The sequence below is a fragment of the Natator depressus genome, chromosome 4 (genome assembly GCF_965152275.1).
Source record: "Natator depressus isolate rNatDep1 chromosome 4, rNatDep2.hap1, whole genome shotgun sequence".
Classification (NCBI taxonomy): Eukaryota; Metazoa; Chordata; order Testudines; family Cheloniidae; genus Natator; species Natator depressus.
The window spans coordinates 97,479,161-97,506,844 of NC_134237.1; the positions used below are offsets into that span (position 1 = coordinate 97,479,161).

A 27,684-nucleotide genomic window follows, 5' to 3' on the forward strand; every position below is an offset into this window, starting at 1 on the left:
ATGTGCTTGACTATGAGAAAAGCAGATCTCCTGAAATTATTAATAGCAATAATTATCATGTTCTTTGTAAGTTTGCCTGAATTTTTCAAAACCCATGAAGGTGAGTGATCCGCTTTAAAGAATGAGGGCTCTTCTTTATTTTAAGGTCAGATTGCAATTAAAGAATTCACATGTACTTTCCCAGAGGAGCTGATTGTGATACAATTTTCTTACTGATAGTAAACTTAACAAAATGTATATGAAATGTGTCACTTTAATTAGCTTTTTGTTAATAATAGTTAACTATACATATTAATTATGAAGAATATTTGTCAAACAGTTACATATACCAGAATCAAAAATGTTGTAGGTGTTTTCATTTAATTGATGTTGTACTTCTTGCTTTTGGCAGGGTTTTTCTACAGAAGGTAATTGCTTGTTAGAATTATAACTATTTTGAACTTCTTGCACCCAAAGGCACAAAAATGTTTGTAACATTATTGTATTATATTTTCATTCAAAGAACATGAAAAATAGTTAATCCTGTTGAAGATATGAAAGTATTATGTATGTATGGTGAACTGAAACAAAAAAGTGCAGAGTGGGTAGAATGGAGTGAAATCAATCTCTTAATATGAATTCCAAATATAATTTGGTCATAGAGGTCAATACTGAGAGTTGGGAGAAAATGTATGAATAAGACTTATTCATTTTTTTCAGAGTAACAGCCGTGTTAGTCTGTATTCGCAAAAAGAAAAGGAGTACTTGTGGCACCTTAGAGACTAACCAATTTATTTGAGCATAAACTTTCGTGAGCTACAGCTCACTTCATCAGATGAATACTGTGGAAAATACGGAAGATGTTTGTTTTTATACACACAAATCATGAAAAAATGGGTGTTTATCACTACAAAAGGTTTTCTCTCCCCCCACCCCACTCTCCTGCTGGTAATAGCTTATGTAAAGTGATCACTCTCCTTACAATGTGTATGATAATCAAGGTGGGCCATTTCCAGCACAAATCCAGGTTTTCTCCCCCCCCAACACCCGCCCCCAACATCCCCCCCCCCCCAAAAAAAACAAACAAACCACTCTCCTGTTGGTAATAGCTTATCTAAAGTGATCACTCTCCTTACAATATGTATGATAATCAAGGTGGGCCATTTCCAGCACAAATCCAGGTTTTCCCTCCCACCCCCAACACACACACAAACCCACTCTCCTGTTGGTAATAGCTTATCTAAAGTGATGACTCTCCTTACAATGTGTATGATAATCAAGGTGGGCCATTTCCAGCACAAATCCAGGGTTTAACAAGAACGTCGGGGGGGGGGGGGAGGTGGGGGGGGGTTAGGAAAACAAGGGGAAATAGGTTACCTTGCATAATGACTTAGCCAGTCCCAGTCTCTATTCAAGCCTAAGTTAATTGTATCCAATTTGCAAATGAATTCCAATTCAGCAGTCTCTTGCTGGAGTCTGGATTTGAAGTTTTTCTGTTGTAATATCGCAACTTTCATGTCTGTAATCGCGTGACCAGAGAGATTGAAGTGTTCTCCGACTGGTTTATGAATGTTATAATTCTTGACATCTGATTTGTGTCCATTTTTTCTTTTACGTAGAGACTGTCCAGTTTGACCAATGTACATGGCAGAGGGGCATTGTTGGCACATGATGGCATATATCACATTGGTAGATGTGCAGGTGAATGAGCCTCTGATAGTGTGGCTGATGTTATTAGGCCCTGTGATGGTGTCCCCTGAATAGATATGTGGGCACAGTTAGCAACGAGCTTTGTTGCAAGGATAGGTTCCTGGGTTAGTGGTTCTGTTATGTGGTATGTGGTTGCTGGTGAGTATTCGCTTCGGGTTGGGGGGCTGTCTGTAAGCAAGGACTGGCCTCTCTCCCAAGATTTGTGAGAGTGTTGGGTCATCCTTCAGGATAGGTTGTAGATCCTTAATAATGCGTTGGAGGGGTTTTAGTTGGGGGCTGAAGGTGACGGCTAGTGGCGTTCTGTTATTTTCTTTGTTAGGCCTGTCCTGTAGTAGGTGACTTCTGGGAACTCTTCTGGCTCTATCAATCTGTTTCCTCACTTCTGCAGGTGGGTATTGTAGTTTTAAGAATGCTTGATAGAGATCTTGTAGGTGTTTGTCTCTGTCTGAGGGGTTGGAGCAAATGCAGTTGTATCGCAGAGCTTGGCTGTAGACAATGGATCGTGTGGTGGGGTCTGGGTGAAAGCTGGAGGCATGTAGGTAGGAATAGCGGTCCGTAGGTTTCTGGTATAGGATGGTGTTTACGTGACCATCGTTTATTAGCACTGTAGTGTCCAGGAAGTGGATCTCTTGTGTGGACTGGAACAGGCTGAGGTTGATGGTGGGATGGAAATTGTTGAAATCATAGTGGAATTCCTCAAGAGCTTCTTTTCCATGGGTCCAGATGATGAAGATGTCATCAAGATAGCTCAAGTAGAGTTGGGGCGTTAGGGGACGAGAGCTGAGGAAGCATTGTTCTAAGTCAGCCATAAAAATGTTGGCATACTGTTGGGCCATGCGGGTACCCATAGCAGTGCCGCTGATTTGAAGGTATACATTGTCCCCAAATGTAAAATAGTTATGGGTAAGGACAAAGTCACAAAGTTCAGCCACCAGGTTAGCCGTGACATTATCGGGGATAGTGTTCTTGACGGCCTGTAGTCCATCTTTGTGTGGAATGTTGGTATAGAGGGCTTTTACATCCATAGTGGCCAGGATGGTGTTATCAGGAAGATCACCGATGGATTGTAGTTTCCTCAGGAAGTCAGTGGTGTCTCGAAGGTAGCTGGGAGTGCTGGTAGCGTAGGGCCTGAGGAGGGAGTCTAGATAGCCAGACAATCCTGCTGTCAGGGTGCCAATGCCTGAGATGATGGGGTGCCCAGGATTTCCAGGTTTATGGATCTTGGGTAGTAGATAGAATATCCCAGGTCGGGGTTCCAGCAGGAGAGTGGGGTGGGCGGAGAGAAAACCTTTTGTAGTGATAAACACCCATTTTTTCATGATTTGTGTGTATAAAAACAAACATCTTCTGTATTTTCCACAGTATGCATCCGATGAAGTGAGCTGTAGCTCACGAAAGCTTATGCTCAAATAAATTGGTTAGTCTCTAAGGTGCCACAAGTACTCCTTTTCTTTTTACTTATTCATTGTTATACCTTCATTTAAAAATCCATAGATAGGCTAACGTTAAATTATAGGGTTTTTTCTTCTGTATTCCAAAGTAGGACCTTGAGGAGAAAAACATAACAAGAAAAGTGTCCATCTGATAAAGATGGTTCATTTTCCTGAAAGGCTTTATGTTAATTTTTAATGAAAAGTGATATTCAGTAAAAACTCTGAAAGCTTAAAGTGTATGCAAGTTAGGAAAGTTAATTTAATTTGAATTTATATTTTTATTTACCAAGCAAGAATTAAATTGATTCTAACTCAAGCATAAGGATAACAATCTATAGCTTACAAAATGATACTCCTGAGGGAATTCTGTGCCAAAAAATTAAAAATTCTGCACATAATATTTTAAAATTCTCCAAAATTTTGCCAATTTTATTGGTCAATAAATAAATGTGGAGGCTCCAGCATTGAAGAGGGGAGCACAGGCCACTGACTGCACAGAGGTGGGAGATCACCCTGCAGCCCCCACCCCGGGACATGGACTCAGTGGTGAGGCTGCACCCAGCCCTGACACAGCAAAAGGCCCAGACTTGCCCCTCCATGCCAAGCACACAGGCAGGCTCAGCACAGCAGGGTCCAAGTGTGGAAGGGCTTAGTGTGGGGAGATCCAGGTGTGGGGTGATAAGGGCTCTGTGTGGGGCAATCTGGATGTTGGCAGCTTGTTGTGGTGGTCTGCGTACAGGGGGAGATCTGGATGAATGGGCTTATTGTGGGGTGGGGTTCTGGGTGCAGAGGCAATGGGACTCTGCAGAAGGGGTCCAGGTGAAGGTGGTTAGGGCTCAGCAGAGGGGGCTCTGGGTATGGAGAGCTCAGCAGGGGGTAGGCGTCTGCGTACTGGCTTGGTGGGGCTCAGTGGGGTGGGGGTCTAGGTGCGGGGAGCTAGTCTGAGTGGTCCAGGTCCAGGTAGGGGTAGGGTAGGTGGAGGTTCAAGTGTGCAGGGGCAATCTGGATGCAGGGGTGGAGTACAAATGCAGGGAGGTGGGGTTCAGCAGGGGTTTCTGGGTTCAGGGGTGCTCCAGATGCAGAGAGTGAGGCTTGGTGGGGTGTGGGTTTGGGTTCAGAGGGCTCAGTGGTGGGGCGGTTCTGGGTGCAGGAGGAGAGGCTTGGTGGGGCAATCTGGGTATGAGGTGGGTCCAGATGCATGGGGGTTGGGCAGATCGGGGAGCAGCTCCCCGTACAGTGACTCCTACTCCCCACAGCTGAGGAATGAGGGGGCAGGGAGGAGGGGGTGTGTGGAGCTTCCAGCAGCCAGAGAGGTTTCTGGGGGTGGGTCTGACCCCGCCCTGGCCGCTCCTTGAAGGGAAAGAGGAAGTCCCATCCTTTCCAGCTCTGTCGGGACTAGCAGCTGAGCCTGGCACAGGGTAGGAGCCACCAGCTGGGGAGTCCCCAGCCCCCCTCCCACCCGTGATTTACCTCTCTGCTGGCTGCTCCAGATGCCTGAAACAATGCACCTGCGCTGCTTGGTAGTGGCGCATGACCGGTTTTGCGGCTTCGCTTTGTTTGCCCCATCAGAAAGTCACTTTTCTGCAGGGAAGCAAAGAAATCTGCGGGACACATGAATTCTACGCATACATAGTGGCACAGAATTTCCCCAGGAATAAAAATGACAAGATCAGTGGGATGCTTTAAGTTTTCAGATATTGTAGAAGGTGTAAACAAAGTTTGCAGATTGCCATACCTAATGTTTTACCTCCATGTAAAAGTGGCGAAAGTGCTAAATAGTAATCAAATTGTTTAACAGATTTCACAAATATACAGTGATGACATAAATGTTATCACAAGAGTACATGTTGACATTACTGTCAGTACCATGTTATTTCTAGTTGATTTTTTCATATATAGTTCCTGTTTAGATAACACTGCATGGCATAACTGATGCAACCTCAAACATTTTGTCATTTTTGTACCTGCTGAATTTTAACTACAGCGCGGTAAAATTAGAAAGCATGGTTCTGCCTTAAGTTCTGCACTAAGGGTTTCAGAGGACTTAGAGCAAAGTATATGAAAAGCAGAATGCACCACAACACTCTATCTAGGAATTTTAAAACTAGCTACCCCATGTTATCTGGATGCTTTCTAAACTATGTAACAAATTTTGAACTTATGTAAGAGTGTGTAAAAACACTGGAATTACAAGCCTGGAATACACCATCTTAGAATTTGGCCCTGTGTGTGTCGTAAGAGCTGCATGGGCATTGTTAGTTAAAAATCTTCTTTAGGAGACAGCTCTTGTTTTGAGTTTTGTTACAAACCTGAATCATGCAGATGTTTGCTGGGGTTCAGCTGAACTTCTGGCAATTTCAAATTAAGTGTTAAGGTACAGAAATACTCAGTTAAAGCATTCAAACAACCTTAACTTTGCTGTATAGTGATACCCTTGAGGAAGAAGGGGGGAAACAAGAAAAAAAAAGTCTGTGTCTTTAAAATCAGCTTAATCTAATCTGGAACAAGGACTAATATGACCACAAAGACTAATAGGCATCATTCATAATTGTAAGCTATTGTATGACATCACTACATGGCAGAATAAAGGCTGTCTGAGTACCTTCATTGTGTGTTTCCATATCTTACACATTTGGATTTCTTTTAGTTTAACATTAACTCTGAATTTCCTGGATCTGTAATGCTTGTTTTGATGATAATCACAACATCCACATAATACATTTATCCTAACTTACTGGTATGTGTTCTCAACCTTGACTCCACCTTAATGTAGTTGTGTGTCTGATACAGTGGAGCCTTGTTTCCTTAACTACAGTATATTTCACTATCTCAAGAAAGCATTATGAATTAAAAGGCATATCCTGTCACCACCCTTTTGTGGAAATGCAAGATCTATAAATAAAGCAGCAATACTGGTGCAGTTCTGCTGCAAATAGGGGGTCAGTTAGGTTGTGGACTGGCAGTGCATGAGAGTGTGGGGGGGCATCAGAGACAGGTGGGGGCACATGTTACAACCTTGCCCAATACCCCACTGTATGGTTACCAGTCTGTTGCAAGTGGACCCCATCGCTGGGTCCTATGTGCTTCCAAGCTGCATGGATTTTAGTAGAGTCTAGTCATTTGTTTTTGTCCCTAAAGAGGATGAAAAGTTGAAATTTAAAAACTTTTCATGGAATGGAAAATCTGAAAAATTTAAATGAACAAATGAATAAACATTTCATTTTGACATTTTAAATCAAAACAAAATATTTCAACACTCCCACAATTGAAATGTTTCATTTTGATTTGTTGAAATTATCCGAAATGCTTCATTTCAACATTAACCTGTGTTTTCTTATGCTGGCACATTGCATTATGAGAGGTGTAGCACATCAGGGAGTCTGGCCCAAAGGGAGAATAGGGACATCAAGGTCCCAAACATCTCCCACAATGCACCCAGAGTCATGTGACCACACCACTCGGTCAGAGTGAAATCAGCATGTTGCCTTATGGGAGAGATGGTCCTCTAGGGGGCCCAGTCCATAGTAGAGAATAGGGACCAGAACAACAGCTCCAATAAGATAATGCTACATAATATGAAAATAGTTTAATGTTTTGTTGAACTTATCCAAAATGAAACCCAACCCAAAATGATATATTTATTTTCAAGTTTCTTGATGGAAAATTGAAAATTTTCAGCAAAATCAAAGTTTTTCTGAAGAAAATCATTTTGATGGAAAATTCCTGAACAACTCTAAACACAGTCTTAGCAAAGGAACTTCTTAACCACAGAAACTTTACTTGTAAAGCAGAAGAGGGCTACAGATCTTAGAAAACAAAACAAGAGTCCTGAGACACACCTTTTCTTGGTCTGACTTCACCTCTTCTCGGGAATCAAAAGGTTGTCAGTGATTTAAGTTAGGGAGAATCTCTCCTGCTCTCACCTGCCTGCCAGTCCTTTTTATGTGGTGATGGTTTCTCCCCCTCCCTGGCACACAGCAGCTCCTGCTCTTATGTAGGCCTCTGTCTCCCTGCCATGTACTCCACTAGGGACCACCAACTTCCCTCCAATTATGCCCACCCCGAACACTTTTGAAGGAAGTCAATTGTTCCAGGGGGATGGGCTGGTAGTTGAGAAACATACATGATGGCTCTAGTCTTGATGGCTTCTCAGTTATCGGGTTTCAGTGAGGTGTCAAGCCTCTTCCCCCAGTAGAGCAGCTGCCTGGAATACATAAGAGGCTGCCTTCAGGTAAGATTAGTAATATGTTCAGCACATAGCACAAAATGGACTTCATAATGTGATACAGACATATCTCACTCTGATATAGCTCACTCACTAGCTCCACAAACTACATGGACAGACTACCTATGTAAAAGATGTATAGCAGAAAGTAGCCATTTATAGCTTGAAAACTGGAGTAGTAGGTTTGAGGAGGCTGCACAGGTGCTCAGCATCCTAGCTCCAGGATGGGAAGGAAAATTTAATTTCCTCCCCCTACACATTCTGCACAAAGAATATTTATTAGGAGTTTACTTGGGCAGATAATAAGAATTTGTCTCCAAGGGTCACAGAATCATAGAATCATAGAATATCAGGGTTGGAAGGAACCTCAGGAGGTCATCTAGTCCAACCCCCTGCTCAAAGCAGGACCAATCCCCAAGTAAATCATCCCAGCCAGGGCTTTGTCAAGCCTGACCTTAAAAACTTCTAAGGAAAGAGATTCCACCACCTCCCTAGGTAACGCATTCCAGTGTTTCACCACCCTCCTAGTGAAAAAGTTTTTCCTAATATCCAACCTAAACCTCCCCCACTGCAACTTGAGACCATTACTCCTTGTTCTGTCATCTGCTACCACTGAGAACAGTCTAGATCCATCCTCTTTGGAACCTCTTTTCAGGTAGCTGAAAGCAGCTATCAAATCCTCCCTCATTCTTCTCTTCCACAGACTAAACAATCCCAGTTCCCTCAGCCTCTCCTCATAAGTCACATGTTCCAGTCCCCTAATCATTTTTGTTGCCCTCCGCTAGACTCTTTCCAATTTTTCCACATCCTTCTTGTAGTGTGGGGCCCAAAACTGGACACAGTACTCCAGATGAGGCCTCATCAATGTCGTATAGAGGGGAATGATCACGTCCCTCGATCTGCTGGCAATGCCCCTACTTATACATCCCAAAATGCCATTGGCCTTCTTGGCAACAAGGGCACACTGCTGACTCATATCCAGCTTCTCGTCCACTGTAACCCCTAAGTCCTTTTCTGCAGAACTGCTGCTGAGCCATTCGGTCCCTAGTCTGTAGCGGTGCATAGGATTCTTCCGTCACTGTGCAAATGAGGAGAGATCATGGACATTTAGAAGAAAACCTTCAACTTGCCTAAGGGAAGGATCAGGCCCTAAATTTTATATTTTTAAATGTTCTTTATAGTATTAAAACAAATCATTGTCTTATATTTTATGTGCATAATATGGTATTTTAGAAATCACTGCAGTTTTTGTTTTTATGGAATATTTATTACTCGCCAATCTACTGTCACTAAAGAAGAGAAGGTAATTGACTTTGCATTTACTGTAGGATGTCGTTTCTTTATCCTGTCTGAAATTTTTCACTAAATTGATTCTGAGGCTAGTCCCCCTGGATGCTAGCACAGATGGCCTATTGCAACTGTCAGGCTACAATGAATGTTGGGCAAGTTAAGGGATGTATTTTCATCTCTATACATGAGAATTTATGACCATATAACTCCCATTAGTGCTAGTGGGAGTTACATACTTAAAACCCTATTTCATGAAGATGAAAGTATATATCTAAATTGGAAGGTGAGTTACTGTAGTGTGGGTTCCTACATCATGAGCAGAAACAGAGTGGTTATTTGCTTTTTTTACAAGTTGGTGTTAGGTACCAGCATTTTTTGATCTTTAATTATTTTCAGATTTTAAAAAAATATTTTAAGACAAGTACAAGTTCAAATATAAAAGAGTGCTGTACAAAAAAGCCTTAATGGTTACTTACTGTGGAAGAGAGTAGGAGTAAATAAGAGATTCATCCTCCTCCTTAATAATAAATAATAGAGTATCTTTGTATCACTTGTCCAAGTTGAATCAAGGCATGCTAGCTAAAACCAAAGAATACCAAAAAGAAGGAAGTGAAATAGGAGATAAAATTGGTGGATGATTTTTGTGTTAGAGTACACAAAAGCTGTAGTGTGGAGGTTTCAGGTATACCTTATATAATCTTGCTTTATGATAGCATTATCTTTGGAGACAGGTTTAAATTTGACTACAGCTGTTCCCAATATAATCACAATGACTTATTGTAACCAGGCTTATTACTTATGTAACTTATTGCAGGCTGCCCCTCTGAAGTAATTGAAGAGACACAGACCTGTTCTTACTCCACAGTTCTGGCATCTCCTTCTGCTGTCTCCATCCCGCCCCCATTTATTTTATTGTAACCATGTAGGTTTCTGAGCAAACTTCCCCTCTGAAAGTGTTAAGGGCTTCATCTTTTTTCAAACAGGATCAGATCCTAAGAGCTCTGGAAGAGGAGTGTGTCCAGATACAATTATGAGTGCAGGTTACCGTTAGAAGAGATTTAGTATTATTGAGCAATAAAATCCAGCCTGTGCAATGTGAGAGGCTTTCTTCTTTCATGCTCTCCCATTATACAATATGTTCAATATGCTGCCAGAATTTGGGAGATGTTTCACAGTAATATGGTGAAAGGATATCTATCTTTATACTTAGATGTACATATTTTACTATGTGCTTCCAATATGACCATCCTTACAATATATAACTATCTTTCTTTTTGTTTTACAGCAAGCACTGTAATTATATCATGCATGGATGCTTGCTCATTTAATAACATCACCTTTCCACTCTGTGCTTTTAACAATTCTTCTGAAAGCTTCCTGCAACAAGGAAGTAAAAAACAGACTATTTTTTTGAAGGTCTTTATAAATTACTCCGATTTTCAAAATACTCCAAGTATTTGCCAAGTCTCCAGGAGTGAACTGCAACCATGTATTTTAAACTCAGCCTGTGAATCCAAGAATGATATGAATGTTGTTCACCAGGAATCAAGATCAGAAGGTAAAGAAAGAGAACAAGGGAAAAGAAGTGCTTAGTTTAGAGGTAGTTAATTACTTGCATATGATTTATTCATTTTTTGTCAGTTAAACCATCATGAAAATGTAATAAGCTTTATACTGATTCCTTAATCATAAACTCCTGGAAAACTCTGTGAATATAGCTTCTTGGCCTTGGCAGCTTATTTTTGCATTGCTACAAAGTGCATAATTAATGCCAAATTCTGCCCTCAGATACATAGGCAGTGTCGTGAGTGCAGAATTTATATTTAGAGCTAAATGCTGCCTTCTTCTGTGTTGTGGCCTCATCAAAAGTCTATTGAAGTCAAAAGGAATCTTTCCATTGACTTCCATGGGCTCTGTGTCAGGCCCTTGGTGCAGAAATGTGAAGTTATGAGAAAGAGTATAGAGATCCACTTTTCCTCCCTCTACCTATTCCAGCAGTGAGCCAGAATACAGCCACATGTCCTTAACTTATACCATGATTTGTTTCTAAAAGTTTGCACCTGTCCATCCTTCCCATCTTTGTGCATTCTACTTAAATCCTTAATTTGCCCCAAAAGGGCATCCTGTCATCAGTTTTCATGCAGAACTCCTTATTGATTTCAATGTGGAGCTCTACTATGGAATATAATTAATCAAAAGATAGTTTTCCTGTGGTGGAAGGGAACATTGAGAGAAAATATCTGAAGAATGGCTTTGAAGACAGGATAATAAAACAAATAATGATTAACAAGTGTAGATTGTGGTTAGTTCTATGCAAGTGTATGGGTAGCAGACAGCTAAAAGAATCAGTGTCCATGTTTGCAATATTGAGAGTGCTTAGTTCCAGAGTGGCATTGGATGATTCAAGTAGGACAAGACTGTAAAGGTCCTAGCCTCTTTCCAGCCACCCAGGGCAGAGCAGGGAAGTCAGAATCTACACCTTTTCAGAGAGGGTCTCATCCTCTCTCTGGCATTCACTCCTTCAGTGCTTCTGGAGACATTCTGGATTTTGCCCTCTCAACATGGGCTCTGCCTACTGTGACAAAGTTGGAATTTTCTGTAATATTTTTATGAATCCTAGGCATGCCTCAGTTTCCCTCTGTATGTTGCATTGCTATCCAGTGGATGCAAAAGTGTTAACACTGCTCCTGGAACAGTGCAGTAGGTGTGTGTGTGTGTGTCACCTTGCTGTCTGGAGGGAATGAATACAGTCATTAAAGAACTGGCAAACTGACCCAGATCATCGGAGGGTCCAGCAAGACAGAGAGATGTCCCAGTCAACATCTAACAGCAGGCAGAACTTGGGAAATGAGCTGGAGAACAAGATGTCAGGTGACTGGATGAAGGGGGCTTTTTGGAGGGACTCAGGAGCCCAGACTGGGAGAAACTAGAGGGGACAAGAGAGGGAGCCAGAAATGGAGTCCATCACAGCTTCACTGGCTCATCATGGCACTCCTTTGACCAAGATTGGACTATGGCTTAATTTCTGCCTTTCTGTGCTGATCTAAGGACTTTCAGATTTTGTGTACCAGGTGGCTAATAAATGGGTACCTTGTTTTGAAAAGGCTGCCTGTGTCACTGCAAACACTCACTGAAAGCACTGCACCCTGAACGGGTACTGTACAAGCCTCCTGTAGGACCCTGGCTTGGCTGGATTCATTATAGGAAGCTATGGAGAGACAGGGATTCTGGTGCTGATGGCTCAGTCTTGGAGTCATGGGCCTTCCCCTGTGGAACTGTGTGGGTCCTGGGGGCCTGGCCCACTAAAGGGGTCACTCCCAGGAGATTAGTTACAGGCTGGAGTATAGACCAGACTTTGTGACTCTGTGACACCTGCAAAAGCAAGAACAGGACCCTGAATGAGCAAGTGCCCAAGTCTATGATGTTGTTGCTGTTGTTATTTTCAAACTGCATTCATAAAAATGAATCCTCTAGCTTTTACAAATTAGTTACCTGTACAGATTTGGAGAATAACCAAATAAGAAGTACATGGGACAAATTCTGCTCTTTTATTCGCTTGTGCAACCGTATTGATTTTGACAGAGTTATGTGGATGTTACTGAGGGGAAAACTTGTTCTATGTTGTTGACATAGACATGATGGAAGCCACATAGCTTGAATCACTTAAAACTGGACTGGGCAAAGCTCTGGAAAATATTCTGAAATGGCAAAGAGATGGGCTAGATGACCTAATAGGTCATGCCCAGCTCAAACCTCTATAATTTTCACGTTCTTTTTTTTTAATTTAGCGTTGGTCTGTGTTAGCTCTGACAATGACAGATTCCAAAAAAACTTTTGCAGCTGGTAAATGAAGTCACTAACAGTTACAAGGAAAACACATTTTGTATAGCAAAATCAATACAGCTTAGATTCATTCTGAAGGCTTATTACATATATTATTGTACATTTTACTAGTATTCAGTAATGATGAGTCTTGCCATCTATTTATAGGAATGGGGGTTAGTAGTGAGTTATGGTACCTTTATTTTGTAAGTACAATGTGCTACATAGCAGATCTTAATGTTTTTTATTTATTTGTAGTTCCAGAAGTGGCAGGATCATTAGAAATGAAAGCAAAAAATTTTATTTCTTTCCATAAACATTTCAATTTCACTGTGGGTTATGTGAATGAAGAAAGCGAGGAATACAACACTTACTATATACTGGAAATCCACATTAGAAATTCTACAACCAGAAGAGGAAACACTACAGAAGAAAATATAAATCACTCATGTATAGCAGCAATGATGGAAGACCAAAATGGCTGTATAAATATTTCACTGCAACTACAGACTTATGTGAAAAGTAAGTTATGAAAAGGGAATCAGAGGGCAAATCAAACATGGAACTAATATGAATCTTACACTAAGGAAGGAAAACTTCCAATAGGCAACCTTAAGCATTTCCAATAGGCAACCATATGCAACTCTTTGAAAGTATCCACCCCAAAATTGAGTGCAATTTCGATCACCCTTTCTTGAAAGGCCATGGTCAGAATGGTCTTTGGATAGTACCTTAAGGTAGATTTGCTGTATATTTTTGGAAACAAACCAAGAACACTAACATCTGTGCCTTTGATTAACATTTTTTTGGCTTATAGTTCAGAGATTGATTGAATTTGTGTTTAACAAGAATTGAGTTTTCTTATTTTTATTAGTTTATTCTGCCAAAGTTTTTGGCACAGTTCTGCTCCCTTTGAAGTTAATGGCAAAATTCCTGTTGACTTCAATGGGAAAAAGGTCAGGCTGCAATGTCAGTGTCATGATGCAATGTTTCGCTTATATTCTAAGTCCAGTATGCTTCAGGGAGAAGTCTTTAGTCCAGTTAGTGAAGACAGTCTCCTTGCAAAGACAATCTTTTCCTAGAGGATAGCCTGTCAACTCTTTAAATTTCTTCTTGTGCTGCATAGGCCTTTTAAGAGTCTTTTCTGTCTGATTATCTGTCACACTCAATGCCATAGAACATTTGCCATTGGGAAATTGGTGAACTCAAGTATTGTTTATTATTTATTAATGTATTGAAAATTTTAGATTTTTAAGTTGGCTGTGTCTTCATTAGGGAAAAAGAGGTGTGTTCTTCACTTAAATTAACTAACTCAAATTAACTAAGTTGAGGTAAAATCCTAGTGAAGATAAGGCAGTCTGCAGTTTTCACACAATTAAGCAGGTTGAGTTGAAGTCTAGGCTGCCTCATAGTCTTTCACTCGATCTACTAACTTGTGTTAAAGCTACAATCTGTTAGGTCCTAAGTAGAACTTTACCTCAAGTTAATTAACTCAACTTGAGAACATTTTTTCCCCTTAGGAAGACAAGTTCTAAAGTTTGGGAGGTGTTCAGAGCATCAAGGAAATAAAAATCAATAAATATAGGGTAGCCAGGTGGGGAAGAGCCATAAAATCTGGCCTGTGGAAGGGGAAGGCATAGGTAATTGCATAAGGCTGCCTCTCAGGAGCAGCTTATCCATGAGAATTGGGAGCTATCAAATGGAACCATCTTGTTACTTACTGGGTTCCCCTGTGGTTTCTCAGCTGTAGCTGAGTAGGGGACCCAGAAGGAGTTAATACAGCTCTAAACTATATTAGCTACTGAACAGATTTCCACATGGAACTCCGGTGGGTTTCCGCAGCAGATATTTCCACAGAGAACAGCCTCCCGCCGATGCTTTCCCTGTCTCCAAGATGCTTTCTCTCAATAGAACCCTAACAGATGGGATTCCCCAGGAGGTGGTCTTGGAAGTGGCACTCCTCTCCCTTTTTGCAGAAGCAAGAAGATTTCCATAAGCACCATGTTCCTCCTTTTCACGCATATGCAGTCGAACTATCTGGTTGTGGACACAAGAACAGGTGTATGTTGTACGCTGGGCATGTTCCTTCTATTTCCCATCAAAACATATACCACTTTTTTGTTTATATAACACTTCCTTATATGTAGATGTTGACTTTTGCAGTATCTTCTCATTGGCAGGGTCACATATAATTTACACAACTTCAATGAGTTGTTAATTCACATATTTTACTTAACTATCTCAGACATGCACTGTGGTACATCCAGATGAAGATGAAACTTAATTCCAGACAATCCTACTGCTTCTGAACAGAAGGGGAGGGAAGAGAGAGACAAAGGTGTTTTGTCTTTTCTTTTATATTTGTAAGCCGCTGAGATACCCTGGTGATGGGCATGGTATAGCTATCTAGATAAAATGATGGATGACAGAAAATTGCTTTATTTTATCTCTTCTCCATTTTATTTTAAAACAGATCCAATGTGTATGCCGAAGATCATTTGGCTTGTTCTGATTCCATTTGTTTTTGTGCTTGCCGTCATTATTGTTGCCTACAAAGTATTCCAAGAAAATAAAAAACACATCAGTAAGTAATGAAGGGTGAAGCTATGTAAATTTAAATTCCTATAATTTTTAGAAAGTACATTCAGCTTTGCAATAGGCCACACCCTTATTTATTAAAGCAGTTTAAAGAATTATGTTTTAGTTGTAATATACGATACAATAATTGCAGATGGGGGATTGGAAGGTTTAGCAGATTGATAATGTAATCTTTCCCAACTGGATCATAGGTTCAAATCCAGCACAGGCTGGCAGTGACTGAAATATGTTAACAACTGAGAAATGCCTGGTGGTCTATGTAAAATGAGCTGATGGTTTCAGTCCAGTTCTTGGAGATAGGAAACCACAATTAATGCCCTTGTTCAGTGTCTCAACAGAAGAGCCAAAGACTGAATAGGCATAGAAACTGAAATATCCTCTTGCTCCTAAGGATGATCCCTGCAGGTTAGGATTGAGACAAATTAGGTAGATGTGATGAAGCATTCACAGCAGCTGCCTGTTCTGAAGACTGATAATCCAAATTCAGTCCTGGTTCAGTGACCCAGAGGTCAACTGTGTTGCACTTGCACTGAAGCTGAATTTGGGCCAGATGGCACTTGGTTTCAGTGCTGTTAATTCAGCACCTTGTATGCATTTTGAGTATTTTTAAAAGCATTTACTGTGCTACAGAAGAGTTTGTCTTGAGTTCAAAGACCAAAATAATTTTCTAAACAGTATCTTCAACACTATGGGCTAAATTCTGGCTGCTCCAGGTGAGATCAGTTAGGGTAGAGGCTACACAGGGAACTACCTCCAGCCTAATAACCCAGCACTCCATTGAGAACTAGACTTCTGGGCAACTGACATAATGCCTGCACCCAACAACACTCTTCTGTACTGAAGGAGTGTGGCCAGCTGACCTTTAGTACAAGCAGGTCTCTGATTTCTTTGTGACTACCAGAACTCTGAGACCAGTAGGTGCGGAGGGGCGAACATACTGCTCCTTTCACCAGCATATAAGGAGTGTTAGTAAGCAAGCTTCCACCACACAGTGCTCACTCAGGCATCTGCCCAAAGCAGCCAGGATGCCTCCGAGCACTAGCACTCAGTTGTTTTAGCTTTGTTCTCTCCCAGTGCTCCAGAACTGAGCAACGCCAGAAGTTTTCATTACTCATATGGCTAAAATGATATCACATATGTGCCTTTAGTCATCCTAACTCTGGGCACAATGAGCCATTTCTGTAATAAAGGTACACTATAGGATTCTGGCTTTAATCATAATTGAACAAGAGGAAGAAAACTAAATGCATGGAAAATTGTTCTATTTAAAGGTGAACTGAAAGATTATTTAAATGAATAAGCACTAGAGTTGTCTAAGATCCTAAATCTGAAGCAAAATACATAGATTACAAATAAAAAAAATAATATATTTTGAACTATATCATTAGAAAATTATTTTATCTTTTTATTTCTTGCCGGAACCTGAGTCAGAGTTTTTTTTCCCTTCTTTTTTTAAAATACAAAAAACAAAACAAAACAACCCCCCCCCAAACAAAACAAAACAAAAACCAACAACACATAGCCCTGAACTCATGTCCTAGCAGGTAAACTAAAACTATTATATCTTGTAGTTTAATATTAAAAATATTTTAATAGAAATTTTAAGATTACCTGTGCATTTTAAGGATTTAAGAGTAAGATTTTATAGCCTTTGGATCATAACCTGTGATTGTAATGCATACATTTCTAAGGTAATTAAACAATTTTTTGTATTTATTTTTAAACAACTCAGTCCATCTTTAATTGAGTTTCTCAGAATTTTCAAGAACATAATCAGTGAAGAAAAATATTATTTACATTTTCAAGCTTCTAAGCTTCCAATTAATGATTTGATCCCAGAATTATAATTTCCATTAATTGATAATTATTTTAATTAGTTAAATGTAGAATGTTATATTTCATAAAAGCCCACATTAAAAGAATGTTAAGGTTGCAAAGTCAACCACACAAAGGTTAGAAAATGCCAGAATTAAGTTTGCCTCTCCAATCTGAATTATACCCCCTTGTGCATATGCAGTGTGATGCAGTCTTTAATTACGTACTAGATTACTGGTGCCCCCGCAAGACACGTGACCTTCCCACCCCATGTTATCTGGGGGTGGAGGGGCTTTGTCCTCCCGCTGCGCCGGCTCTCCCCGGCATGTTCAGCTGCTCGCAGCCAGACCCCAGAGTCACTCCCAGATGCTGGCTGATGCAGCACAGCAGTTGCCTGGGAGAGTGCCTGGTTGCAGCGGCAGCAGGCTGCCTCCCTCCTGGGCTTGGCTTGCTGGACAGCATCTGAGAGGGTCGGAGGCCGCCCCCCCCACCCCCCCAGCATGCTCAGTCGGCTCCTGTCCCTAGAAGCTGAGCCTGGGCACGGAGGGGTGGCAGCGGCAGCCTGTTCCCTGCCCAGGCTTGACTTCTGGGGACAGGAGCGGGGGGCAAAGGGTGGTCCCTCCGACACATTTGGCCACTGTTCCCAGAAGCTGAGCCTGGGTGGGGGGCAGCCTGCTGCTGCCGCAGCCAGGTGCACTCCCAGTTTGCCACTGTGCTGCACCAGGCAGTGTCCCAGGCACCCTGGTTGTTCCTCACCATAATATTTAAGTGTCACAAATATAACAGAATTTATCTTCAAGGTGAGATATGAGATATAGGGGAGAATGATTGCTAAGATCAGGGGTTGGATCCAAAAGGTGGTCAAGGCTAGCTCTGTCCAGTTCTCTCTTTCCATTTCCCCCGGGAGGGTGTGTGTGGTTCCTTCGCCATGTGGTGCTCTCACAGAAGGGGACAGGTTGCTGGGTCCATGAGGAGGGAATGTTAGGAGGAAGCTCAGCCTGACTCCTCCTCTTCTGCTCCCAGACTGACTGACTGCCCCCAGAACTTGCAGTGACCAGTATGTGATGCTTCTACTTCAGCAGTGATTTGGGCCTTCAGTTAACATTCAGTTAATATTTTGGCAGGCTGCCAAAGTTATTCTGAGGTACATAAGTGTCTGAAAGGAAAAAATCATTTTCAAAAGCCTAACTTGAATGGAATTTCATTGGACAATGAAAAATCTGGCACCAAGATTTTCTCTTGGCCCAATTTCCCAGTCTTACTGTAAACAATGGAGGTGCTAAAGCAACTTAAAAGAAGTCACAAGGCTCTTTTATAATGGAAAGTGTTAGGCAACCTAAATATAGGGGTTGCTATGAGCTCCCCGGTGACGAGTAATATATATGTAATGATACAGCTGAAGATAAACTATTTTTGTTTTAATCAGATAGCAAATATAGAGCAACGGCAACTTCTGTTATCCAACAAAGAGACAGCAAATGGTCAAAAGAATCTACACCTACTAATATTACTCAGCTCCTTTCAGGTGAGTAATATATAAGCAAAATAAAAACCTAACAAATTCTGAAACAGTGAGGGGGCCAAGAAAGACCTTCTAAGACATCCTGTCTTAATCCCTATATTTTGTAGCATTCTCACTACATCTTTCACAATGTCTCTTCTGGCCTGCTCTAGAACCTCAGCAACGATGGTACCGTGAACACCTCTATTGTTAATCTTCTCCATTACTCAGCTATGCTCATTGAAGTCAATGGGATTTTTGCTGTTGGCATCAAAGAAAGCAGGAGGAACATAGCGATAGTTAAGCATGTTTTCCTAATATGTAGTCTAAACACTTCTTTCCTTTGTTTTAAACCTTTTTTCCTTGTTCTGACATCTCCTGAGACTGTGAATAACTCCCTTTATGTATTTTGTTTAACTTGTACAGTTTAACAGACTCTAATAATATCCCTCCTAAATCACCTCTTTCTTAGATGATAAATATTTAGCTAGCTCAGGTTCCTCATATATTCTAATCCTAGTATGTTGCCCCATCATTTATTTTTTCTAGATTTTGTATCTGAAACCATGGGTAACTGAAATACACATTTGTTTTACATGTTATCATTCTATGTATAAATCTAAAAAGACCATAACTTTGTTTAACAACTGCGTTGCACTGAGTCCTCTTATTTAGGCCCAGATCCTCAGATTTCAATGAGAGTTAGGTATCTAAATATCTTTGAGGATCTGGGCCTTACTTCTGAGTATCTGAGTATCTTACTTCTGCCCATAGATCTTTCATGGATTTGCTGCTTTCTAATTAGCAGCCTCCAATTTGTATTTTTGCTGTTTATTTCCTATACCTGTATTATTGTTCAGTGTTTGTACAGCGCCTAACACAATAGGATCCTGGTCTAGGACTGGGTTCCTAGATGCTATGATAATACAAATAATTATAATAGCTATCAGTATTGCCTTGCATTTGTTAGCATTGAATTGCAAGCCTGTTTGGTCAAAGCAGGAGATGACTTAAGGTTGGGGAACCGTTCCCTCCTATGCAGGGAGTTGGTTTGGGGGAAGGGAATAACACAGCCCTGATTCACCTAATGTACAGGAGCTATTTCAGGGACAGCAATGCAGGAATTTGTTCTTGCATGAAAGCAGATTGAGAAGATGAGAAGACATAATCAGTTTGGGAGAATGCCCTCACATGCCCGGGCCTGCAAAGAGGCAAAAGGGGTGGGGAAAGGGGCACTACAACCACTTTGTTACCAATAGTGCTGTCACAGCAGTTTAAGGAGTTTGTGTATTATGACTGGCACCTTAGAGCTCACGAAAGCTTATGCTCAAATAAATTGGTTAGTCTCTAAGGTGCCACAAGTACTCCTTTTCTTTTTGTGAATACAGACTAACACGGCTGTTACTCTGAAACCTGTATTATGACCGTGATGTTAGCACTGAAAGCTAGAGTCACAAGCCTCTAGTGTTTGTAATGAAATCCGGCAGAAAGAAATCAATGTAAATGGGCAGGCCAGGTATATAACCTTGCTACAAGAAATTAAAAAGCAACTGTATGGCAGGCCTAGTGTGGATTCTCTACAAAGAGAGGAAGTCATCTGTATAAAAGCAGAACTTGTGTCATTCCTTGACTGACAAGCACTCTATTCTCAGCTCAGAACAAATGAAATGGGCTAGCGAACAAATGAATCCCCATGTCATGTGGAAATAACTCTGGGTCAAATCCTGCAGCCTTCTGAAGCACCATAGAAGGCCTTACATTGGTGTGACTTACTGTGAGGCATATCCGAGGCATGGAAAGGCCACACAGGGTGACTTTACTCTTCTTTTGTGCCATTGCACTGGAGTTCGGGGCATACCTGTAAAATGTCCCTCAAGTCACATGAAGGCATACAGTTTAGTTCCAAAGTTACCTCCTTCCAACACAAAGTTGGCATTCACTCACTTTTATTGTTGAAAATTATTTATATCAGAAAAAAAGAACTGTGAAACTGAGGTTATAGAAAGACTTACGTATGCTAAGGACTTACGTATGCTGCCAAGACTTTTAAATTTCCCGCATCAATAATTTTGTTGTGTTCCTCATTTTCGGTCCCTTGTCACATATTCCATCCCACATCAGGGCCTTGGCAGATAAGGTATTGTGGCCTGAGGCTCCATGACTCTGCAAGCTCCTCTTGACTAAAGCCCACATTAAAGGATAGATTCAAAATGATAGTAGCAACTTGAAATGGCTGTGCTGGTTTTCCGAAGCCTGGTGAAGGGGGAGGATTCCATTCCTTCCATCTACGCAGAACCCATTGATATGGCTTCAGGCAGGAATCAGTATTTGACCTTCTTAGTGTACATTATTAGCAACCCAGGGAGACTCTGGTGCATGGCTCAACTCACTGCAGGGTTGAGTTGGTAACCAACATACTAAACTGAGGAGATTATTCAACTTGGTCAAAATATCTTTGCTGGAAGAAAGGAAAGAATTGTCCTGGGCTCAGAATATTATTGATATTACTAGAAGAGCCGTACTGTTTAATAAATTCCATGTAATTTGATTTCCTTATCTTTTTATTGATTAACACAAACCAGGAGTCCTATGAAATAACTGTAAATGGCAAAAAAAAAATTACAAAGTCAACAAATGGGAAAATAGTTTTTAAACTGTCTAGACTTGGGCACCTTGCTGATCATTCAACATATTAGCAATATCCTTGTCTTGCCAATTTCTTCAGCAGTTTCAAGAGTCTCAATAATTTCTCTCTACAATCCAGTAACTTGTGGCATTTCAGTCTTACCTAGAAACGAGCGGAAAGCTTCCTGTCTGCCTGAGCACTCTTGGGAATACAATTTATATTTCCAACTTTTAGAGAGCTGGCTAACTTCTGAAGATGTATTTATGAGCTCATTATTTTCATCCCTCAGGAAAGGGATCTGTCTCTGAAATCTTTTGTCTTTAGTAGCTCTCACTAATAACATTCTTGTTTTGTCACTATGTTCACAATAGCATTGTTTAGCACTGTATTTATAAGGGTTTTTTGACCATGGAGTGTCTTTTGAAATCCCAGTGTAAATTTATGATGTTGAAGAAAGAACATGTAATTGGTCTTAATGTTATGTTCCTTCCACTCCAGGCTACCCATTTGACTGAAAAGTTTCTTGCTTATGAACTGCTTTTACTAACACCATAGGGCTGATTATGGAGCCATTCGCTGGTTTCAAACCATCATAACGCCGCTGACTTGAGTGAAGTTACTCCTGGTTTACACCCATACAGCAAGCAGAATCAAGACCACATGGAAAGAAATGCTGTTTCTCCTAAGCACTAGTTTTAAGATCTGCCGTTGCAAGATGGATTATAAATATCTACTACCTCCATTGTTTCAGAGAGCCATACTTCGACTCATTACATATTAGAATACAATCTCCAACTAAGTTGTCGTGTTCATGACAATGCAAAGTTAACTTTAATGAACTTAGGACATTTTGGGTTTTTTTTTTAAAAAGATGTTAATGATGCTTCTGCCTTTCAACGTTATTAAATTAGCATTCACGTCATAGGCACTGAAGACAGACTATGAATAAATCTCCATAATGTCACTGAATATAACAAAGATCATTATGTAGAAACAAATATATAACTGAAAATTCAATAACTCGTGAATTGCAAGGTACATTTTTCCGATACGTTATTTTGTTAGGTTCATTTTACCATCACATCTATATCACTCAGCTGAAGTTTTAGGGCTACCTATGTAATTCTTTTATGAAAATGAATGTAGCCCAGGAATAGGAAAGTACACACAGTAACCAGGCAAATCAATGAAATCCTAGCCCTTAAAAATATAAAAGATAGAACTGTACATTGAAACAATAGAGATACTATTAATTCAAAATCCCAAATTCTGCAAATCTAAGGCCAATAGAAATTTTCCCTGTGATTTTGTTTTTTAAATTCCAGTGGTAGCAGTTATTGTAAACAAATAAACATTAACCTGATGTGTTTGCAAGCCAAGCAGTACCACATTAAGAAATTGAAACTGAAAATGATTATACAAGACAGGGGTGGCCAACCTGAGCCTGAGAAGGAGACAGAATTTACCAATGTATATTGCCAAAGAACCACAGTAATACATCAGCAGCCCCCCCATTAGGTCCCCCCTGCCCGCTCTCAGTGCCTCCCACTCACCGGCAGCCCCGCTGATCAGCGCCTCCCTGCACCTCCTGATCAGCTGGTTTGTGGTGTGCAGGAGGCTCTGGGAGTGAGAAGGAGGAGTGAGGGCAAGGCAGGCTCAGGGGAGGGCGTGGGAAGGGGTAGAGTGGGGGGAAGAGCCTGTGGCAGAGCCAGGGGTTGAGCAGTGAGCACCCCCTGGCACACTGGAAAGTTGGCATCTGTAGCTCCAGCCCTGGAGTCGGTGCATATACAAGGAGCTGCATATTAACTTCTGAAGAGCCACATGTGGCTCTGGAGCCACAGGTTGGCCACCCCTGATATAAGATAAAAGTAAAAGTGATTTAATTGACTTTCTTTGTTCAGGCAGGAGGACACTGCAAAAGCAAGCAAGCAATATAAATGATGGAAAGGAAACTGGAATATTTAAAACTCTTTCCATTTTAATTTTAACAACCTCTGACATTAGTAACATGGTAAATGAAATGGTTTGTTTGGTATCTGGGGTTTATATTGACAGTGACCTCTAATAATGAAGGGCTGGATTGTAACTTTACCATCTAGCCTGAATAAGGGGAAGGATGTCACTGCCCTGCACAATCTGGTCAGGAACCAAAGCTCTGAGAATCAAAACTTGGTACCTCCCCTTCTGTGCTGGCTTTGGGGCACTGGCCAACGTGTTGAGGAGCAGATCCTGCCCGTTCCCCACTGTGTCTGTCCATCCCTGCCCATCTGTGTGGGAATAGAAGTAGCAGCTGGCTGTGGTTGCGCTCTTACAACATGTAGACTTCGAAGATGTGGGTAGCTCATGAAAGAGAGTAAAGGGGCTCAGTGGCTACAGTGTGTGTAAATAAGTGAACAAGACACATTACCTCAAATCATTCGAATTACTGCATTGTTTCCCTTATTGTCCTATTAAAAGGATAGTCCCTTGTCTCTGACATAAGAGAAAATAGTTCACTATCTTCCCTCAACTATACCTGTGTAACCTCATTTAAGTCAATGTGGTGTAAATAAGAGCAGAATTAGGCTCAATTTATAGAACAGTGTTGGCATTCCAGGGAACTCTAAGCCCAGGCCCACCTCTCCTACCTATTCTGCAGCATTCCTTCTTGTTGAAGAAGGCAGGCAGGATGCATCTTCAGCAATGTTAAATAGATGTGAAGACTAGTTAAGAAGGAATTTTCTTGTTTTAATCTTGGCCAAGTAGAGCATCACATATTTGATTCTGTTCTTCCTCAGTTAATATTTGACATAGGTGAACTGTTGTCTCTTCTTCTACACCTTAGGTGAGTAATGCAGAGAAAAAAGCAAATCTTGTCACAATATTTACAACAGACCTCCCAGCTTCAAAAGGCATGAAATTTAGGCAGAAAAGTATGAAATCTAGCGACTAATTTGGGTTTTTTACTGTGTTTTACAAGGGAGGATAAAAAAATATATGGGTCCAAGGCAGTCTCAGAGCAACTATCTCATAGTCTGTATGTGATTTCAGCTGCCCAGGTCCACAGTCATAGCCACAGACAACAGGACCAGAACAATGGTCCAATATATGTCTGGGTCATTTCTCCATTTGATATGCAGGCATAACAGTGGGAGTTACGCTTAGATTCTGACAGGAGAATGGATACATTCACGATTCTATTTTAACCTTGTTTTTCAAATTTAATTACTTAAATGTTGAGAGCTGAATTGTACTTTCGAATTATATTTACAAAAAGGGGAGGCATAAATTAGAGGCATGTTTGGACAGGGTGTGTCTTAATCTAAGCAGCATAATTTGTCCTCCTCCTTGGAAATATAGAAGTTCCTTTGCAAGTTTGGAGGGGTTGTGGCTGTGCAGGGAGCAGGTGGATCTGGAGTTAAGATACTAGCTACAACATCATCCCATTTCAGATCTGCATAAAATGTATCATATCAGATAATGCTGATTTCTTGAATGGTAGCTTATGAAGAGCTCCCAGCAAGCTCCAATTCCTTCATTTCCTAATGGCTCAGACTCCTTACGTGGGCCCCACTAAGGTGTCTTGTCTATAGGGCAGCTCCAATGCCAGCCTGTTGGGGTGTCCTTGTACCCCTACACTGCCTCCACCACTTGCAGATGTATGTCGGTAACTGTGTGATTCCCGGGAGCACTCCATGCTCCCCCTGTAGCCACAATAGCCTTTGAACATCATGCCCCCTTACCTCTGAGGGGTGGTTGTTCAGCCCTTCCATATGGATGATGCTCTGGAAAGTCCACAGATTGCGTTTTCTGCTTCCTGCTAGCAAATCTACAGCTTTATATGTAGGAGGGCTTGATTTAGCCCTGAATTTGCTCTTACGAAACATGTTTCTGTATTTTCACTGAGTAAAATTTTCAAAAGTTTCTAAGTGACTTAGGCACCTAAATCCAGCTGACTTTCAATGGGACTTAGACTCCTGATAGTGGGATTTTTTAAAAATGTGCTTGAACAGATTAGGTGCCTAACTTTCATTGAAATCAAATGGAAGTTAGGTGCCTGAAGTGTAACATTCCTCAGATGTTTTTGCTATTTATTAATGTGGACTAAAATTATTTTCTCTTTTCACAGAGCCCAGCCAACGAAGACCCACAGCTATCCCACAAACAGCAGAGATATTGCCTGCAATTCCTGAACATGAGCATTTTCAGCAGGCGTAGGAGGTAAACAAATACCTTAAACCTCTCAGATGATTCGGCTTTCCCATCTATTGTTAAAATCAACAAATTAACCACATGCAATATGTACTCTAAATAAATTACATCGTACTTCTGGCCAAGATGCAGAAGGTGGTGAACCTGAAAATACATTTCACAAGAGCTAGATGGCAGGAAAACAAAATCAATTTTTCTTTTAGCACCAAGACTGATCAGTAAACTAATATTTTAGTCTGTTAAAAGATTGTGTGCCCCTGAAGACTTTAGCAGAAACCTTGGCACGTGGAGTAGTGTGTCCTGGATTTCAGAAGCAAGCTGACAGTTGTTTCTGACAAGGAGTGAGGCTACGGGAACCAGAGAAAGCAGCAGGGGAAACAATTTGCTAACGAGTCCTGAAATAATAAATAATTTGCTGACCAAATGCAAACAGCATAGAATTCCACCATCAGTCCACTCTGACCACATTACAGCAGTCAGCAGAAATGACTGAAGATGTGGGTTTCAATCAGAGGTGGGCCCAACTGTGGAGTTCAGATTCACTTTCAAACTTCCTCAAAATTCAGAAGCATCTGGATATAGGTGTCAGTTCTAATCTCAACAGACATGGAGACAGACAAGTCTGAAAAGACATACATACTGAAAGGTGTTTTAATGTCTGAAAATGAAATAGATCATATTTGAAACAAACAAAACAAAGCTACATAGAAGACAGGGGCCTACAGATACTTCCACAGAATTGTCATTGTATATGAAAAATTACTTAAGTTAAAAGCTTAAGAAAATCCTTCATTATTTACGTACATTAAGTCTGCAGGCTTACAGAAAGGATATACTTTTGGTTTAATCGTAAATTTTCCAAAAAAAATCATATTTGCTAAAATACAGTTTGACTTCAATAGTTCAGGTGTGTTAGGAGTATGAGGGTCAATGGAGTTTTGCCTGAGATAGTACTTTGAGTTCTGCTTGCCTATTTGGTTTTGGATATATATATGGACACTGTCAGAGTTTGGTATTGCTCAGGTATGGGGTTCTCCTTTGCCCCATTAGAGATAAGGACGAGCTATCAGGTCTGGATCATTTTCCACAGCCCAGCTTCCCAAAGTCTGTCTGTGACACCTCACTCATTGAATATTAGACTTTCATTCATTTGCGAATGAGGAAATGGCTGCCCTCACTTAATTATTGACAAGCCTGTGCCTTGGTATGCTGGCATCCTAGATGAGAATGGGATTTAAATCTTGCTTCAATCTCTCACTTGTTTGCTGCTCCTTTCCTCTCACCAGTTGATTTGGTCCCATTTTTCTATCATTTTCTCTTTCAAAAGGGTGTCCCTGGTTGTGCTCACTCACCTCCAGTAGGCACCTATTATTTCTCAAAAATACCCCCAGCATCCTCTGCACCAGCAGCAGTGAGGCATTGAAGAGCTATCTTGACAGTCAACATAAAGGATTCTGGGGTTCACTTGATTCATAAAACCACAACTGAGCAGACACACAGAAATCTTTTTTCATTATTTGGGTAGGGGAAATTTTAATGTGCAGAATCTCGATAGCCAGGAAAGAGCAGTTAGGGACAGGCCTGTTGGTGGGTAAAGACCACTGTATCCCCTTTACATTAGGTCTCCTGGGTTATCGGGCTTCAGAATTCCCTGGCTATTGATTTTGCTCCTGTCTGAAGCATGTCCTTCATTTTGAGGGGTAGCTGTGTTAGTCTGCATCTGTAAAAGTGGCAAAGAGTCCTGTGGCACCTTATCGACTAACAGACGTACTGGAGCATAATCTTATCCTTCATTTTGACTGTTTTTTCATTAGACTTTTTTTCCCTTGGTGATAAAAAGGAAAACTCAGTACAGTGAAAGTTATAAGAAAACTACATTTATTAAATACTTTATGAGGGGATCCACTAAACTTAAAGTAAATGAGAAATGGCTCTCTTTTTTCTCCCACATTCCTTTTATCTGATAATAGTTTCTTCTTCAGTTTCAGGCATTCCAGTATGAAACATAATCGATACACCATGAAAGAAGTCATCTTCATTTCCAAAACGTCCTTCCTTAGCCACCTTTTATTCCTGAGAATGCCAGGAACCTCAGTTAACAGGATTTTGTATTAATCAAAACCACTCTATTAAAATATGAACAATGGATAAACTGATATGGTGCTGTAGCATCAACCTCAGTGGAAGACTATAGATTTCATACCTATTTTGGGTTCATTCAGGATTTATACTTACTCACAAAGTTGAGAGATTATCCTTGCTATAATTTTTCTTTCCAGCTGAGAAGAAATCAATTTGTATTCTCTGTGAAAAAATGAGACTGTTTTAAATGGAAAATTTTGATGGACCATGGATGTTAGTTTGTGAAATGTGAATGTCATAGGTGACAATGATCCTTAAAGGTGTAGTCTCTGGCTGCTGCTGAAGAAGCAAGAAGGGTCACATATCATGGGCTAAATCTTGAAGTTCAATGTGAAAACAATGGAACTTTTGC

At 40.8% G+C, this 27,684-nt stretch overlaps 1 protein-coding gene across 1 annotated transcript; it reads left to right on the top strand.

Annotated features, from left to right (window-relative positions):
• Positions 1-25,196, top strand: TMEM156 (transmembrane protein 156). Its single transcript, XM_074950114.1, is given in 6 exon segments — positions 1-100; positions 9,923-10,237; positions 12,724-12,981; positions 14,933-15,043; positions 18,299-18,397; positions 25,108-25,196. Coding segments are annotated over 6 exon segments (972 nt in total).
• The last annotated feature ends 2,488 nt before the right edge of the window (positions 25,197-27,684 follow it).